The sequence below is a fragment of the Oncorhynchus mykiss genome, chromosome 27 (assembly GCF_013265735.2).
Source record: "Oncorhynchus mykiss isolate Arlee chromosome 27, USDA_OmykA_1.1, whole genome shotgun sequence".
NCBI classification, from domain to species: domain Eukaryota; kingdom Metazoa; phylum Chordata; class Actinopteri; order Salmoniformes; family Salmonidae; genus Oncorhynchus; species Oncorhynchus mykiss.
Window position 1 is genome coordinate 13,323,831 of NC_048591.1, and position 16,283 is coordinate 13,340,113.

The following is a 16,283-nucleotide window of genomic DNA, read 5'->3' on the forward strand; positions in this document are numbered from 1 at the left end:
ATGAATTTTAAAAATCTAGTTATATTTATTTAATAATTCTGGTCTCGTGGATGGTGAGGTGAAATAGCTATAAAAGCATCACCAAAAAATATTCTCTCGAGCAAAATCAAACTAAAGCTTGGACACTCCATTCACTTTGTGCGACTGGCAAAAACACCATAATCCCTACAAATAGGCACAAGAGACGTAAAACATATCAGTCTGCTGTTTGAGGTTGCACTTATTGTAAATCACGAGAAACATAATTGAGACCGGAACACCATACATTTATTTGATATGAAAACTAAGACGCAAAATTAAACAATACATTTCATGTTGAAAATTTGACAGTTGCATATGAAACAATGAGTTTCCTGACAAATCAAAAATCTATCAATTGTAATCTCCTTCTTGATTGAAGTGTCAATATCTTGGAATAAAAAAAAAAATCATGTTTATCAACTGATGAACAGAAAAAAATAAATTCGATTTCGGTTCAAGCTAGTTTAGATAGGCCAGTTACATTCCAAAAACAAACCCAAATAACACAGTTTTATATTCAAACGAAGAAATTGCAGGTAAATTCGATGCTTATAATACAATCACTAAGTCATCAGAAACGGAAAATGAGGATATACTAATGCAAATGACAAAAATAGATGCCTTTTCCCCCCACACAAAACATTGGAATGTTTTGTTGCTCTCAAAATACTATAGGCTACATACTGCATTTTCTTGGGTTCTTGACTTCTCATCTCACCTCATTACTTTGAGAAATAAAATTAAAGCATAGCTCAATATCTGTGCTCCTGTTCATTATAGGTGAGCCAGAGTTTGAGTTCATGACTAAGCGTAGGCTAAAAAAGCCAACAATATTACAAATCTAACCAAAATCTTGGTCTGTTGAGCTACATGTTCTGATGCCCCTTGATTAAAACTAGAAACACCACTAGCGATCTATTGCAAATAAGAACTTAAAGGAAAGCTTTGGATTGTCATGGTTATCAACAAACATAATTGCCAGGATCACATGATGCCTGTATTTAAGTACAGTGTACCCCACTTAAAAATAAACAAATAACATTTAACTATTCTCCTCTTGGGGTCCGAAATGTAAACCAACTTTGTTACATTATCAGGAGACCGAATGTACATTTTTCAATGCCATGGCTTATATTTGTTCACATTATCAGTTTCATGACAAAATACAACTGAAAAGTATTACATTTTAAGCCAATCCTTATCCATGCACACTTCACAAAGAGGGTTTGCGTTGCAAATGGCACCCTATCGCCTTTATAGTGCACTACTTTTGACCATGGCCCATAGGACTCAAAAGAAGTGCACTATATAGAGATCATGACATTTGGGACACTACCAGTTTAGCTATGTTGAAGGGGCCAAGTCTCTTTGACCTTCCAAAAGAGGTGGTTTAAAAAAATGCTAAAGGTTGAAAAATTGAGGTAAGAGAATTTAATATTTTTCAGTCTTTGCGAAATGTAATAGTTTGATTTGTTAATCATACACAAACCAATAACACAAAAATTAAAAATTAAAAAAAAGGTAAAAACAAGTCAGGGCTTTGTTGACTTGACGTCACAGTTACATCCTGATTGGCTGCTATAAAACCCAAGCCATTTACCATCGTGGCTCAAATGAACGGCAGTGTGTATCACTGTTCTATGCAAGGTGCTGCTTCTAGTCACACAGAACAGAACTTACGTGGTCTGATTGTTAAGGAGAGGGAGCGGTTTGGAGGCCTGCTGCCCGACCACATCCCTCCAGGTTGTCTGTGATGGCTGCTCCAGTCATGGTGCGCGAGGCCCAGTTATCTTTCCTCTTGTCATTCTTTTCTCCCCTCATCTGTGAACCGCTAGTACTGAAAAGTCAGTTTTCTAGAGCAGATCTCAGCCTGTTGATAGAGAACAGAGAGGGGGGGTTAAACTGGATTAATCTGCCCTCTGTCTCCAACACAGCACCACATGCATGGGACAGCATGGTATGGCCTCAGACTGTTGTTAGCTCTCAGCAAGAAAAATAAGTACCAATGGTTGTCCAAACATTTATATTATGCTCATACATGATATTATAGTACTACGATATATGGAATATGCTTAAATGAACGTAACCCAAGCTACTCACCATTGACAGTATGTGTCCTCAGCCAAATAGGCCTTTTTTGAAATTATAATTTGATTGCCTATTCAATGTGGGATTGGGTAACAGTCCTCTCATGGACAAATATTAGTCTCATAAACATCAAAGAACTTGAAGAGAGGCGGTTTTATTCAATCAGGCTCAGAGTTCAAAAGGGTTTCCATTACATCCACACCATCATGTCGGTCAGACCGCAGCTAATTTCCTCATAAAAGCCTTTCAACATTAATTGTGCCTCTTCTTCCCGTACTTCACCGATCTCCACTCTCACTAGACTAATCGGATTTGGTGTAGTGAGCGTCTTCATTCAGCCAAAGCATAGACACACCGGTCGAGTCCCAAATGGCACCCTATTCCCTTTATAGTGCGCTACTTGTGACCAGAGCCCTATAAAGAGTATTGCACCATCAAGGGAAAAGGACGCCGTTTGGGATGCACCCCAGCCATTAGCTGTGGTAATTACCACCAGAGAAACACACTTACCAGGTAGTAAGGAGACGCCTAATAATGATGACAAGGACCAGACAACAAGGAAACATTTATCTACTCAAAAGAGCCTTCTACAGACTATGGAAGTTTTCACTGCCAGGGCTTCAATAAGAAAAACAGTCGTAACGGTATCATGTTATGATACCGAGATACAGCTGTCAATCACGTCATTTGTGAAGTCATGGCGTCAGAAAGGTGCAATAACCTACAAAAACATAAATCCGGGCCTCCTGGGTGGCACAGTGGTGAAGGGCGCTGTACTGCAGCGCCAGCTGTGCCATCAGAGACTGTGGGTTCGCGCCCAGGCTCTGTCGTAACCGGCCGCGACCGGGAGGTCCGTGGGTAGACGCACAATTGGCCTAGCGTCGTCTGGGTTAGGGAGGGCTTGGCCGGTAGGGATGTCCTTGTCTCATCGCGCACCAGCGACTCCTGTGGCGGGCAGGGCGCAGTGCGCGCTAACCAAGGTTGCCAGGTGCACAGTGTTTCCTCCGACACATTGAAACGGCTGGCTTCCGGGTTGGATGCGCGCTGTGTTAAGAAGCAGTGCGGCTTGGTTGGGTTGTGTATCGGAGGACGCATGACTTTCAACCTTCGTCTCTCCCGAGCCCATACGGGAGTTGTAGCGATGAGACAAATCAATTGGATACCACGAAATTGGTGAGAAAAAGGGGTCAAATTCACACACAAAAAAAAAAACATAAATCCACGTTGAAGCAATCAGTCTACAACAGAACACTCATAAGGGTTGGGGGAAGGATTCTACATTTAGTGGTATACGACTAAACATCTACAAAAATCTAGTCATACAATCCCACCTTCATAATGTTAATTTAATGGGCATTTAAGCTGCCTTGTCAAAGTGCAGTGCATTGTACTGCAACCACAGAAATGTTCAATAATTTGTTCTGTGCATCCCAAAAATATACCATCTGGGCTGTTACAGACAAACTCGACTGATGTAAAAAGCTTGAGTCATAAATAAATGATCCCCTTCTAAAAAGGCATGTCAGTGCTAATTCTTAGCACTCTGCCCTCAGAGACAAAGGGAGTGCAATGAATGCACATTATCCTACACATCGTAAAAAAAGTATTTAGAGTGCATTTTACACTGTGCTAATTAGCCACATTTTATAATGTACTATTCCATATATATATATTTTTAAAACTAAGCTCATGAGAAAGCAATAAAATGGTTTCTGAAGACATTAAAGCTAGAATCCTTAATTGAAACAATAACAAAGTGGTCACCCCGCTTCTGTTTGGGAATAAAGCTAAGGGAGGGGCCTGGAGAAATGGAACCACTCAAATTCATACACAGAGCTATGGATGCAAAGACTGACCAGCCATGATATCAAGAGGATAGTTTTAACAAGCTTATATTTGGGGTTCAGTACGACAGTTTAACTAAGTTCATGAGGCATTTGAGTTATATTCTTCGAGAATCAAATGAGTATACTGTACATCATTAATTTAGACATCCAAAAAATGGATGTAGCAAATAAGTGAGAAACATGGGAATCGTTTGTGTTTGTCGTTGAAGAGCTTTACAGAGAGGTGCTATTCAACCTTCCTGTCAAAGTGGAGACTACGGGAAAGGCTAAATTATGCATTTTGATGACATTGAGACAAAATACATAAACACAGGGCAATAAAACACACATGTTTGTTTGGTGGTTTCAAATGAGTAATGCGCCGTTTAAACATGTTCTGTTATCATCCAATGAGTGTCTGGTTCTGGTTAGCACAATTTGCATCATTCCATTTCAGGCCTAGTGATAAGTCTTAGCCAAACAGGCATCAATTTAAGAAGCAGACAGCATGACGAGGAGAAATTAATGGAAGAGCTAATTTGATTCTTAATCTTCTCAAGCCACTAATCATCCATATGTCAGTCATGCGATTAACAAACCCATGAAAAACAGAAAATATATGCGATTTTGCTAATTTGAGGTTGGGGACAGGGTGGGCAGCATGTATAGTAAATGCATTAACCCGTAAAACAAGGAAATGAGAAGGAGAACCCAAAGGAAAGTGTTCAAGGGGTAAAACGGCAGGGGTTCACACAGGGAGGTGTTGTAGCCATCGTGAAGAGGGCGGAGGTTAGTACATTCAGTTCCCCAGGAGGAAATGGCAAGGCGGAGGAGTTTCAGACGATTGAGGAAAGAGAGGGATCCCATTGGCCAGAAAATGCAGAGTGATGCAGTGAGCGACAGACAAGCCTTGACCGTGCCCAATAGACGTTGGTTGTGGGGTCATGCCAGCCAACTTTAGACAGACAGCTGGAGAGGACACACAGGAGAGCAGTGAGCGGCGAATTAAGAAACATATATAAAAAAGGAGGCTAAGAGAGGGAAGTAGGTTGGTTTGTGGTTAGTGCTTGGTGGGAGTCAGAGACTTCATAGAGAAACCCAGTCTCAAAGTCATTGATGTGAACCACACCTGAAGATGGCTGCTCTGAGGTGTCTGGGGCTGTGGCCGGCTCAGACAGGCCCTGGTCAGCCTCCAGGATAGGAGCGGCGGCAGGGGCCTCCTCATCTGGGTCAGATGGTTCAGGGAAGGAAGAATGAGTCAGACATTCTATTTTTACCACAACCTTCAGGTAGTCATAAAAATAAAACGTCAGATGACCATAAGCAACAATACTGCTTTGCCTGAATTTTTATTCTGTGTGTAATTCAGCCTCACAGGATCTTCTAGTATTAAAGGCACAGTGCAGTCAAAAACATGAAATTCTTGTGTTATATATACACATTTCCACACTATAAGGTTGGAATAATGCTGTGAAATGTTGAAAATGCCGATACTGCCCTTTTCGTGCAAGAGCTGTTTGAAAAGGTCGCCTGAAATTTCAGCCTGGTTTGGTAGGAAGGATTTTTCACCAGGCGCTAAATTTGTTAGTAGACCAACAAGAAAGTTCCAAACCTTTCTACTAATAACAGCTAGTTTTCCCCTCCCCACTCAGACCACTGCCAGACAGTCCTAGCTAAATTCTTGTTTGAGAAATTGCTCTTTGCTAAGAAGCTGGCCATTTTAATTGAAAACAATCACAGTAAGGTACTTAATTGTTACCTAGAAATGATTTGATATTGAGATTTTAAAAAACGGCTGCTTTGCAGTGTGATAGTTACCCTGTGTGGGGGTAGAAGGTGTCTCCTGGGCTGGTGGAATGGCTGTGGTCTCCTCTTTCTCTGTGGGGTCAGTGGGGGTAGAGACAGGATCTAATGATGATACAGGAGTTTTTTCCTGGATCAGAGTCTCCTCTGGTGGTGCAGCAGTGACCACAACTGAGAATTATATAAAGAACGATAGAGGGAGGGGGGAGATATGAGTGTGGATGAAGAAACCTATGATCAACTTTGCTGGTTTATCCTGATATAAAATAGAAGCACATTCAACAGTATGCCAAATGTATGGTATGATCTTGCAATATAATACAACGGTCAAACCAGTATATAAATATCTGTACCTGTTCGTTTGTCCCTCTCCTTCTCGTTGGGACTGGGGGTTGAGCTGGGGCTGGAGTTGCGGCTGTCTTCTTGGACCTTAACCTGGGCAGGGCCCTCATCAGTGCTGGGGGGTTTTGGGGGGCTTTCCCCCATACTGCTCCGGGGTGACTGCATCTCCATCTCCTCCCCCCAGTCTCTGACCGGCTGGTGGCCGTCCAGGGGAGAAAAGGGACTGAGGGGCTTGAGGCCATCGGGGGAGTTCTGAGCCTCCTGTGGGGAGGGGATGTAGACTTTGGGCCTTGGGGTGCGCTTCTCTTTGGGACTGGTTGCGGAGGGGGGAGTGGAGGGAAGGGGTGAGGTGGCGGCGGGTTTCAATGCAGTGGTTTCTGGGCGAGGTGCCTTTGTGGACTGCCCGTCTTTCCCTTCCTCCTCCCCCTCATCGTCTCCCTCGGAGTCGTCATCTTCGTCCTCTTCGTCGCTGGCATCCTCCCACTCATCCTCATCTGCATCACCACTCTTCTCCATCTAAGAGGGAAAGAAGCAGGCAAGTCACCTGTTAACGTGGTTCATGGAAAGAGATCATGTTCAAAAACAACACTGGTATACATTGTCCTGTCTGGCTGGTAGAGCATGGTTCTTGTACCGCCAAGGTGATGGATTCATTGCCCGGGGCCAACCATACGTAAAATGTATACAAGCATGACTAAACCGGTTTGGATAAGTGTCTGCTAAATGGCATTTATTAGATTATATATAATGTGCCAAAACACAGATCCCAGTGCATGGTGGTGGGAGACGACATACCTTTTGTGATGAGGGAGATTTGGGCTTCCGTTCCTCCTTCTGAGTCTTCTCCTCCTTCTTGGGTTTGTCTTCCTTCTCTTTCTCCTCCTTTTCCCAGCGGTTATCGTGCATGCTGTCAAAGAGATCCGGTCATTGGAAGGGTGAGGAACGAAAGCAGAAAACAACACAGATGTTGTTCTAAAGCCTTAGAAGAGGAGCTGTACCTGTAGCTCTGTCTCGGTCCTCGTCCCTTCCCCCCCTCCCTGGGTCCTCTACCCTGCCCCAGGAAGTCTCCGAACGTGGGCGCCTTGGGAGGCCCCTTCACATCGTCTGTGGAAGTGAAGGATGAGGGAGGAGGACAGTTCAAATTAGAGGGGTTGGGGTGGAAGAACAGGATTAAAGACCTTGAAAACGAATGAATGTCAGCCCCAGTACTGACACAGCAGTGCTGCTCTTAAGGCATCTTAATCCCTTTATAGTTAACTACTTTTGACCAGGACCCATAGGGCTTTTGACCAGGACCCATAAGGCTTTTGACCAGGACCCATAGGGCTTTTGACCAGGACCCATAGGGCTCTGGTGAGACACACTGAACACACACAAATTCAGTCCCATGCCATTGGCTAACCTGAGGCCCCGCCGTGAGGCTGTGGGCGGGAGCCACGCCTCCTGGCTGTGGGGAGGACACACACAGAGTGATGTCACTCACATCACTATACACAGGGCAACCACAACATCACCATTCACAATTAAAATTAGAGTGTTGCTCCAGGGACGGCAGGTAGCCTGGCGGGTAGGAGAGTTGGACCAAAAACCAGAAGGTTGCTGGACCGAATCCCAGAGGTGACATGGTAAAAATCTGGCGTTCTGTCCCTGAGCAAGGTAGTTAACCTACTGTTTCCCGGGCGCCGATAATGTGGTGTCGATTAAGTCAGCCACCTGAGGGGTTAAATGCAGCTGACTAGGTATCCCCTTCCCAAAGCATCAATGAGAGTGTGCTGTGTCTAATGGAAAGGTTTGTAGTGACTATGATACTTAGCAGAAGATCTGTTTGAGTGTAAGCACTGCTGTAAATGGGTGAATGCGATTGTTTGGGATAGAGAGGGAGAAAGAGTTGAGTAAAGTCTGCCGTCCTTGTCTGTAACAGTGGTAACCAACAACGCCTTGTCATCAGAGTCTGGGGGGGGGGGGGGGTGACTTGCCTCTGCATCCCTGGGCTGGCAGCATGCCCTCCACAGCCACAGCTGGGTCCTCCTTGAACCTGTGAAAGCACCACAGGGTCAGACCTCCTCACCCTGTCACACTGCATCACCACAGGACCTGTCAACCCCTCCCTGCCACCACCCCCACGACTATTGCACAGTCACAAGAAACAAAGACATGGCTATAGGACAATCCGACTTGTGAACATAATCCCTAGCTGTGTATCGCCGCTTTCCATGTTATCCGTTTGTAGCTTGTGAGATGTGGAAACAGTTTGTTGCTTTTATGCTTTTTGTACATTTGCGCTGTCTGCTACGTGTTGCTCTACATGTGCTCACAGCTCATTGTTGATCTGTTATTATTATTGAAATCGTTTTTAATAACCTGCCCAGGGACTGAGTTTGAAAATTAGCCAGCTGGCTAAAACCCGGCACTGAAACGTTGATTAAAATGTGCACGGTCCCTGTCAAAATACAAATAAACTCAAAACCCTGCCCACAGCCAAGCCTCCCCAACATGCACCTGTATAAACCTCCTAATCTCACACTGCCTCCAAGCTCTTCCAGCGAAAGAACGAACGAAAGAGAGGATGTTGAATGTGGTTCATGTTAATCCACTATTATTTAGATATGTTCTCTTGTGGTTCTCTTTCTTGGCCGCCTCTCAGGATGTTCAGTAAATACCCTGATGAAGACAGCTTGGCTGTCGAAACGTTGGCAATTACATTTTTGCATCTGAGCTCCTAGAGTGTGCGGCACTTTTATTTTCAAGTTTTCTACTCCGCTAGCCAGCACCTCGCCTAAATAGGTGTGCGTTTCTTTTTCTTCTAGTAAATTGAACACAACATCTAAAACATAAAGTGTGGCATCTGGTAAATTCATATTTTGGAACGGTTTTGTCATCTTGGGGATTCAGTAGGCACTGCCTGGTTTGGTTCACTGAATGCCTGCTGTTGTGGTATTTTTGTGAATAAAGCCATGGCGGTCTCCGAGGATATTTGTGAGCGAGGTGTGATCAGTGTGTCAGTGGTCCTCCTCCAGTCAGTCACTCACAAGCCGTCAGTCTTCTGGGAGTCCCATTCCCGTCTCCACTGGCCCGTGGCGTTCCTGTGCCTGGCCAGACGCTCCTCGTCAATCTCCTCACGCTCCTTCTTCCAGCGGAGGTACTCGGCACGCTCCCGGCCAGTCATAGACATGGTCATATCCATGGAGCCCTTAGGGCCTCCTGGTCTCCGACTCTGTTGGAGAGAGAGAAAGGGAAAGGAAAGTAACACGATTGATAACATGATTTAAGAGATAAGGGAATTAATAACGATGCAGACGAGAGAAAGGAAAGACATGATAAACCGATAAATCAAACCTTGTTCTAATTTTCAATAAAGGAATTGTTTCAACCAAAAGACAAACCATACAGAACATTTGACCGATCATGCCTTCCACAAAACAGAACAGAGCACTCACTGTCCACTCCTTCTCCAGCTCAGATCCCGTCTTCACGTTGTCAAAGTCTACGCCGCCCCAGTTTCGAACGTGTCGGCGGCTGCCCTCCTTGCGGTCCATGTCCGGGACTGGGCCGGAGCGCCGCGGGTCATCCAGGAAGTTACGGATGTGCTTGTCTCCCTCGGCAGGCTGCAGAAGGATTCCAAAGACAGCAACCTTACACTCCATCTATTTCACGTCTTCAACGCTGAACTGTCACCAACTAATCCGATTGTAATCGGATTTTTACAAAATGGCATCCTGTACATACCCTTTGTCCTCTTTCATACTCTGCAATCTTCTCCATCTCCTCGTTCATCATCTCAATGTTCTGCCTCCTTTTCTCCTCCCACTCCTACAGAGAGGCACAACAGAGGCACACTATTTTAGAAAGAATAAAGAGAGAAGTTTATTTATTTATTTTACCTTTATTTAACCAGGTAGGCAAGTTGAGAACAAGTTCTCATTTACAATTGCGACCTGGCCAAGATAAAGCAAAGCAGTTCAACAGATACAACGACACAGAGTTACACATGGAGTAAAACAAACATACAGTCAATAATACAGTATAAACAAGTCTATATACAATGTGAGCAAATGAGGTGAGAAGGGAGGTAAAGGCAAAAAAGGCCATGGTGGCAAGGTAAATACAATATAGCAAGTAAGACACTGGAATGGTAGTTTTGCAATGGAAGAATGTGCAAAGTAGAAATAAAAATAATGGGGTGCAAAGGAGCAAAATAAATAAATTAAATACAGTTGGGAAAGAGGTAGTTGTTTGGGCTAAATTATAGGTGGGCTATGTACAGGTGCAGTAATCTGTGAGCTGCTCTGACAGTTGGTGCTTAAAGCTAGAAGTGATACGCCATCCCAATTCTCTTCATTTCACACCCATATGTTTTAGCTAAATCTGGTATTTTTCTCCCATTACTATAGTATGTACTCATCTTCCCCGTTACTCATGTCATTGCAAAGTAACCTACATCATCATCACAAAGATATGCTGTACAACCAAAAGGTTGAACCTTCATTATGGAGACTATACCACTGGTAAAACCTCGGAGGCTATTGAAACTATTCAACCTGGCACATCTACAGCAACATTGCCTCGCTTGTTAGTGCTGACATGGTTTTGCTCAGACCTTAGACTTCCTGTCACTACCGTGTGGTGGTCCTCCTCCTTCTCTTTCTCCTCTTCCTCTTCTTCCTCCACGTGGGGCACGTTCATTGCGGCCGGGGCCCTCTCCTGGCCCCTCCATGCTTGGACCCCTGTCCTCTCTTGGTGGTCTCTGCTCTCTTGGTGGTCTCCCCTCTCTTGGTGGTCTGTCATGGGACTGGCGTGAGTCTTCTAGGGATCTGTCAGGGCGTTGCTCTCTCCTCTCCTGCCGTGATCCTCCCTGTCTTTGTCCACCCCTGCTGAGCCGCCCGGGCAAAGCCCTCCGCGGGGGGCTTTCACCTTGGGGTCTGGGGTCGTCTCCCTCCTCAGAGTCCCGCGGTGGCCCTTGTTTCCAGTCATTGATCACCCGTTTCTCCTGCAGGGAGAACATACGTTTTGATTAGGTACGCTTTATCCCACTGAGAGACCGGAAAAACCATGGCATATATACGTACATTTAGGGCAATACCACAGCACCCTAAACAAGTCCCTTCTTGTCTGAATGAGTAACCTTTACTGTGTGAAGAGTGGGGTGGATCACAGATGTAGGGGCCATCTGGGACCGGACATGATCTCAACAGGCTTTGATTAAAATGCACTCCAGCCCGTCTCTCCACGGGGGCTGATTAAAAATACATGCTGTCTGATAGGAGGTGGCACGTACTGGAATTACCTTCAAGAGCAGGAATGGCTTGAGAGCATCCTCTTAAGGTAGTAATACAGGGCGCTACCCAAACGGCACCCTATTCCCCCATAGTGCACTACTTTTGACCAGAGCCTATGAAGGGAATAGGGTGCCATTTGGGACAAAACCATAGCCAGGGATTTGCATTCACCTCCACCTATGCAGAATTTAATTATATAACTTTTACCCACCTGAACATAGATTTATAATCATCAAGCCAAAGCAGGGTTATAAAGTTGGAACCAGATACACGATTTCCATGAGTGGTTTCCGAATATGGGCAGACACATGACGCATTTACAAAACATCTCTGTTCATGGTGTACGTCATCACTTCCCTGTTCTGTGTCAGGTGTACCAGACTCAGCTAGCATAACTTCACCCAGCTGCGGTAAGATATATGGCCCTCTCAGGTCCACCTCATGTCAATGTCCTCCATTAGGCATCCCTAATCTCATCAAGCTGCCAGAGCAGGGGGAAATGTATGATTTGACTGACAGGAAATTGGATGTGAGCGGGCAAATAGACTTTTGCAGGCACCCATCTATAAGACTTGTTCTGGTAGAGGCCATGTTTCAGAGCTCAGGAGGTTATCTCGAGGCCAAGTGTTTAAGTGTGGACACTCATGTTTTTGGTCTTCTTACATCATGTTTGTTCAGTTGGCATAAACTTAATAAATAGTTTTCAAATGGAAATTGTGTGTTCTTATTGGACAAGTTCAGGTAGTAACTAGTCCATATCTAACTTTTGTGCCTAATGAACATGACTGATTTGGTCATTAGTCAGCTTGGTCTGATATAGCCTGGTACTACAGTATGTGCTGAGACAGAGCTCTCATCCTGATCTCACCCCTGCAGGTTTGGAGAGGTCTACGGTGACAGTGAAGCTCTCTTTCTCTGTCCTCCATTGGTCTCCCTCTGGCGGGCCATCGTGAGGGCGGCCCTTCCTGGGTGGGTGCGTCTTCACGGCAATACCCTCCTGCTCCGCCTTCTTTTTGTCCTCTTCTATTTCCTGTAGAAAGATAACAAAATAAAGGTTGGCTGATGATAGTCTCATCAGTGTCTCACCCTAACCTGATAAATCATGCATTCATTATGGGAGAGTCAACAGAAAAGTGACCGATGACCATCATTTGAATATCCAGACAGTCAGGAAGCTATTTGAAAACGTGGCTACGCAATTTAGCTGTGTGATATAAGCTAATAATATAATACAATAGGTTATACTATTTAGCAGACACTTTTATCCAAAGCAACTTATAGGACATGCATACACACTCGTATGGGTGGCCCCAACGGGGAATCAGGCCCACGGTCCTGACATTGCAAGTGCCATGCTCTACCAACTGAGCCACCCAGATGCTGCTACACCAGAACTATAAATTGGGTCCTTTGGGAGCTCACCTGGTACCTCCGGACCAGAGCTTCATTCTTCTTGCGCAGAGCCTCGATCCGTCTGTCAAGCTCTGCATCCTTCTCCTCCTTTGTCTTGAGATCCACCACTGTAGACTGAGAAATTTAAGGTGTACATGCATTTAGAATAAGATTCTACAACGGGGTTGTTCAAAACTGATCTACGGTACTCGGCTCCGTCTCATACCAATGACTGCAGCACAGCGTGCAAAAAAAAGTAAAAAAAGTAATTTAACACACCCTCTTGTGTACAATTGCTTTAGTATTGCATGTCACGGTTAACCAACTATCAGCACGCTTGATTCCCATTATGGTTTGGTTTGCATAATCACACTCTCAGAGAAGCTAGTATGTATGCTTTTGGCAATGTCTGAAGTAAGACTAAAGTAATATATCAGCCTAAACTACAGTCGATCTGCAAAATTACAACACATAATATTTAATTGCATTTCCGAAGCTCACCATGGCCTCTAGCCTGTCCTTATGCGCAGGTGGTGGACTGAAATCCGGCTTCTTCCAGGTGATGTTGGTTTTTAAATAGTCTTGAGAAATTCAGCCTGGAAGGTTGTACACACATTACACAATAACCACTGGAGAAAGAGATCCACAAATGTGAAGCCGTATTTGCAGCATGAACGGAGTACCAGCATGGAATTGGCCAGGCTATGGATAATTAATTAGCCTACCTAAAGCGAAGGTGTTGTAGCCTAAGTTAATTCAAACTTCCTTCACGAGTCCAGCTGCGTTCTGTGAGAAAGCCTTAAGGGTATTAGTGTAAGCACATAACCTAGAAAGTAGTTTAGTATGACACGCAAATCACGTTATAGCAAATGACTTACACATTAGCCTACCTTTACAAATTAAATAAGTAAATAACATTGGTTTTAAAAGTTATCTTTAGACACTTGAAGCGCACCACACCGGACCATGTCTACGCTATCCGTAAGGAGTCGTAGCCCCCTGTTGGAAGTAACTGCATTAAAATATGCAACATTGTTTACGAGGTTGGGGTAAAGTTACAAAGTATCACAATATATTCGAACTAGATTACCTTTATCAAAATGCGTTGTGGTTACAGACAGTGTGCTCAATACAATGTATCAATTCCAGCTCCGCGACAATGTGTCCCGATATTCATTTCCTTCGTCTTCTTCTTCTTCGGTGGGGTTTATCAGCGGTTGGCATCCAACGTTATGGTGCATTACCGCTGGCTACTGTACTGGAGTGTGGGCTAGTGACAGGGGGAAACTAAATCCTACCTGGCAGCCCCGTTGATCTTAAAAAAATAACAAAATATTTCAGAATATATCTAATGACGTTCTACTCAATATACTCTTCAAACTAATTTATTGTATCCCCTTCTCCCTCAAACTAGATCTCAGCCTCTCTCTTTCCCTCGGATACTGGCCACCCTCACTGGAGCAGTACATGCTCCACTGTTTCTGTTTCTTGGCAATAATCACACTTTCTTGTTGGATGCTTTCCTATCACATTTAAGGTCTTATTCAACCAGCTGTGTCCCACCCTTAATCTTGTAAAAAATGTCTTCCTTTCTTCAGTCCCTTCCTTTTGTCCTCCCCTCCCGACTTTCCTCTGTACTTAAAATAAATGCCTGCCCTTGGTATCTCTATTCCACTGCTCCTGCCATTTCTGCACCATAACTGTCCATATCAGAGTTTACCTCTGCCTTGCTAATTATAACTACAACATCAACATCCCACTACTAAGTGCTTGTTTAGTCAGTTTCCCTTCACCCCCACATGGGCTGGGAACCAAGTAAATCTGATCTGGATATTTGTCTAATCCTGCCATGGGTTTGTAGTACATCATAAAGCAGGTCTTGTCTGCTACGTGAGCTAAAGGACTGGAGACTCATCAACACTGCACATGAATCAGAGCAAATAACTACTCTGTCTGGCTTGACTTCCTCCACCCACTGCAAGGCCAACAGTATAGCCATCAGCTCTGCTATATACTGTATACAGCCAGATGATCTGTAATACATTTCCTGACTGCCAACCCCCATTCCATCACTACAAATGCTAACGTGCTGTCCTTGGATCTTTTTAACCATCTGTGTAAACGGCCACAAAATCCTGATAGACTGTATCTAGACATCTCTTAAACCAATCAGATGGATCAACACCCTCCCTATCTTTCTGTAGTCTCTCCAATCAGATGGATCAACACCCTCCCTATCTTTCTGTAGTCTCTCCTATCAGATGGATCAACACCCCCCTATCTTCCTGTAGTCTCTCCAGATGGATCAACACCCTACCTATCTTCCTGTAGTCTCTCCAATCAGATGGATCAACACCCTCCCTATCTTTCTGTAGTCTCTCCAATCAGATGGATCAACACCCTCCCTATCTTCCTGTAGTCTCTCCAGATGGATCAACACCCTCCCTAATCTTCCTGTAGTCAATCCAACACTTCCAGATAAACTACTGGAGGCGGGAGTAGCCATGGTGGATTTACAGGAATAGCTACTGTTGGACTAAACTCCCTTTCATACGGTCCCATCTCCTTCGCCTGGATATTACCCACCCACCCAAAGCTTGTGTTCTGCCTTTGCTCATGTTCCCAGCATGCCTGTAAAATCCCTTTCCCAGGATAAGACTCCCCATGTCCCTGTAGGTTGACCCAATAATTCATTGCCAGCGGCGGTCTCCTAATCTGCAATGGCCAATCCCCATCTCCACCTGTAGTGCAGTAACTGGGGAGGTCCGAAACGCCCCACTACGTATTCTGAGTCCTTGCCCCTGTATGACAACTAGCCTTTCCAATGAGGTGCGGGCTCCCGAACCATACGCTATACTGCCATAGTATATTGCAAATCGGACCAATGCAACATACACGGTCCCACCACTCTCTCAATGTGTTCTGCCCAGATCAGTCTAGAGTCAAAGTATACCCCCCTAATATCATGCTGATATATATCAATATCAACCCCTCCTTCCACATCATATCATATGCCTTCTCCACATCAAAAAAGACAGCTACAACAAACTCCTTGTTCACCTGAGCCTTCCTGAACACTGCTTCCAAGCAGAGCACTGGGTCTGTAGTTCCCCTACCCGTTCTGAACCCACTCTGATGTGGTGATACTAGCCCCCTGCTCTCCAGGAAGTAAATTAGCCTCTCCGTAATCATGCGTTCCATAATCTCACATACATGTGATGTTAAAGCTATTGGCCGATAGCATGTTGGCCTCGTTGGGTCCTTCCCTGGTTTCCGGATTTGTACAACTACTGCCTCCTCCCCCACTCTGTTGTATATTCATTTCTTGTAATAATAGGGCTCCTGAGTGGCGCAGCAGTCTAAGGCACTGCGTCTCAGAGCGAGAGGCATCAGTACAGACACCCTGGTTTGAATCCAGGCTGTATCACAACCGGACGTGATTGGGAGTCTCATAGGGCGGCGCACAATTGTCCGGGTTTGGCTGGTATAGGCCAACATTGTGAATAAGAATTTGTTCTTAACTGACTTGCCTAAT

At 44.7% G+C, this 16,283-nt stretch overlaps 1 protein-coding gene across 4 annotated transcripts; it reads right to left on the reverse strand.

Moving 5' to 3' along the window:
• Positions 1-245: 245 nt before the first annotated feature.
• On the reverse strand, positions 246-14,352 carry LOC110507597 (coiled-coil domain-containing protein 9). 4 transcript variants are annotated; one of them, XM_021587688.2, is made up of 16 exons: positions 13,839-14,349; positions 13,474-13,534; positions 13,250-13,344; positions 12,779-12,883; positions 12,225-12,386; positions 10,678-11,067; positions 9,807-9,890; positions 9,518-9,685; positions 9,110-9,294; positions 8,057-8,115; positions 7,079-7,184; positions 6,876-6,987; positions 6,092-6,596; positions 5,754-5,909; positions 5,065-5,160; positions 246-1,891 (listed from the first exon to the last, which is right to left on the reverse strand). In XM_021587688.2, the coding sequence occupies exons 3-16, from the start codon at positions 13,250-13,252 to the stop codon at positions 1,887-1,889; spliced, it is 2,136 nt and encodes a 711-aa protein (XP_021443363.2). In that variant the 5' UTR covers positions 13,253-13,344; positions 13,474-13,534; positions 13,839-14,349; the 3' UTR covers positions 246-1,886. The 4 variants fall into 4 exon arrangements, with proteins under 4 accessions (XP_021443363.2, XP_036820911.1, XP_021443364.2 ...); XM_036965016.1 differs by having other exon boundaries at positions 13,474-13,546; XM_021587689.2 differs by lacking the exon at positions 5,065-5,160 and having other exon boundaries at positions 13,839-14,352.
• Positions 14,353-16,283: the final 1,931 nt, after the last annotated feature.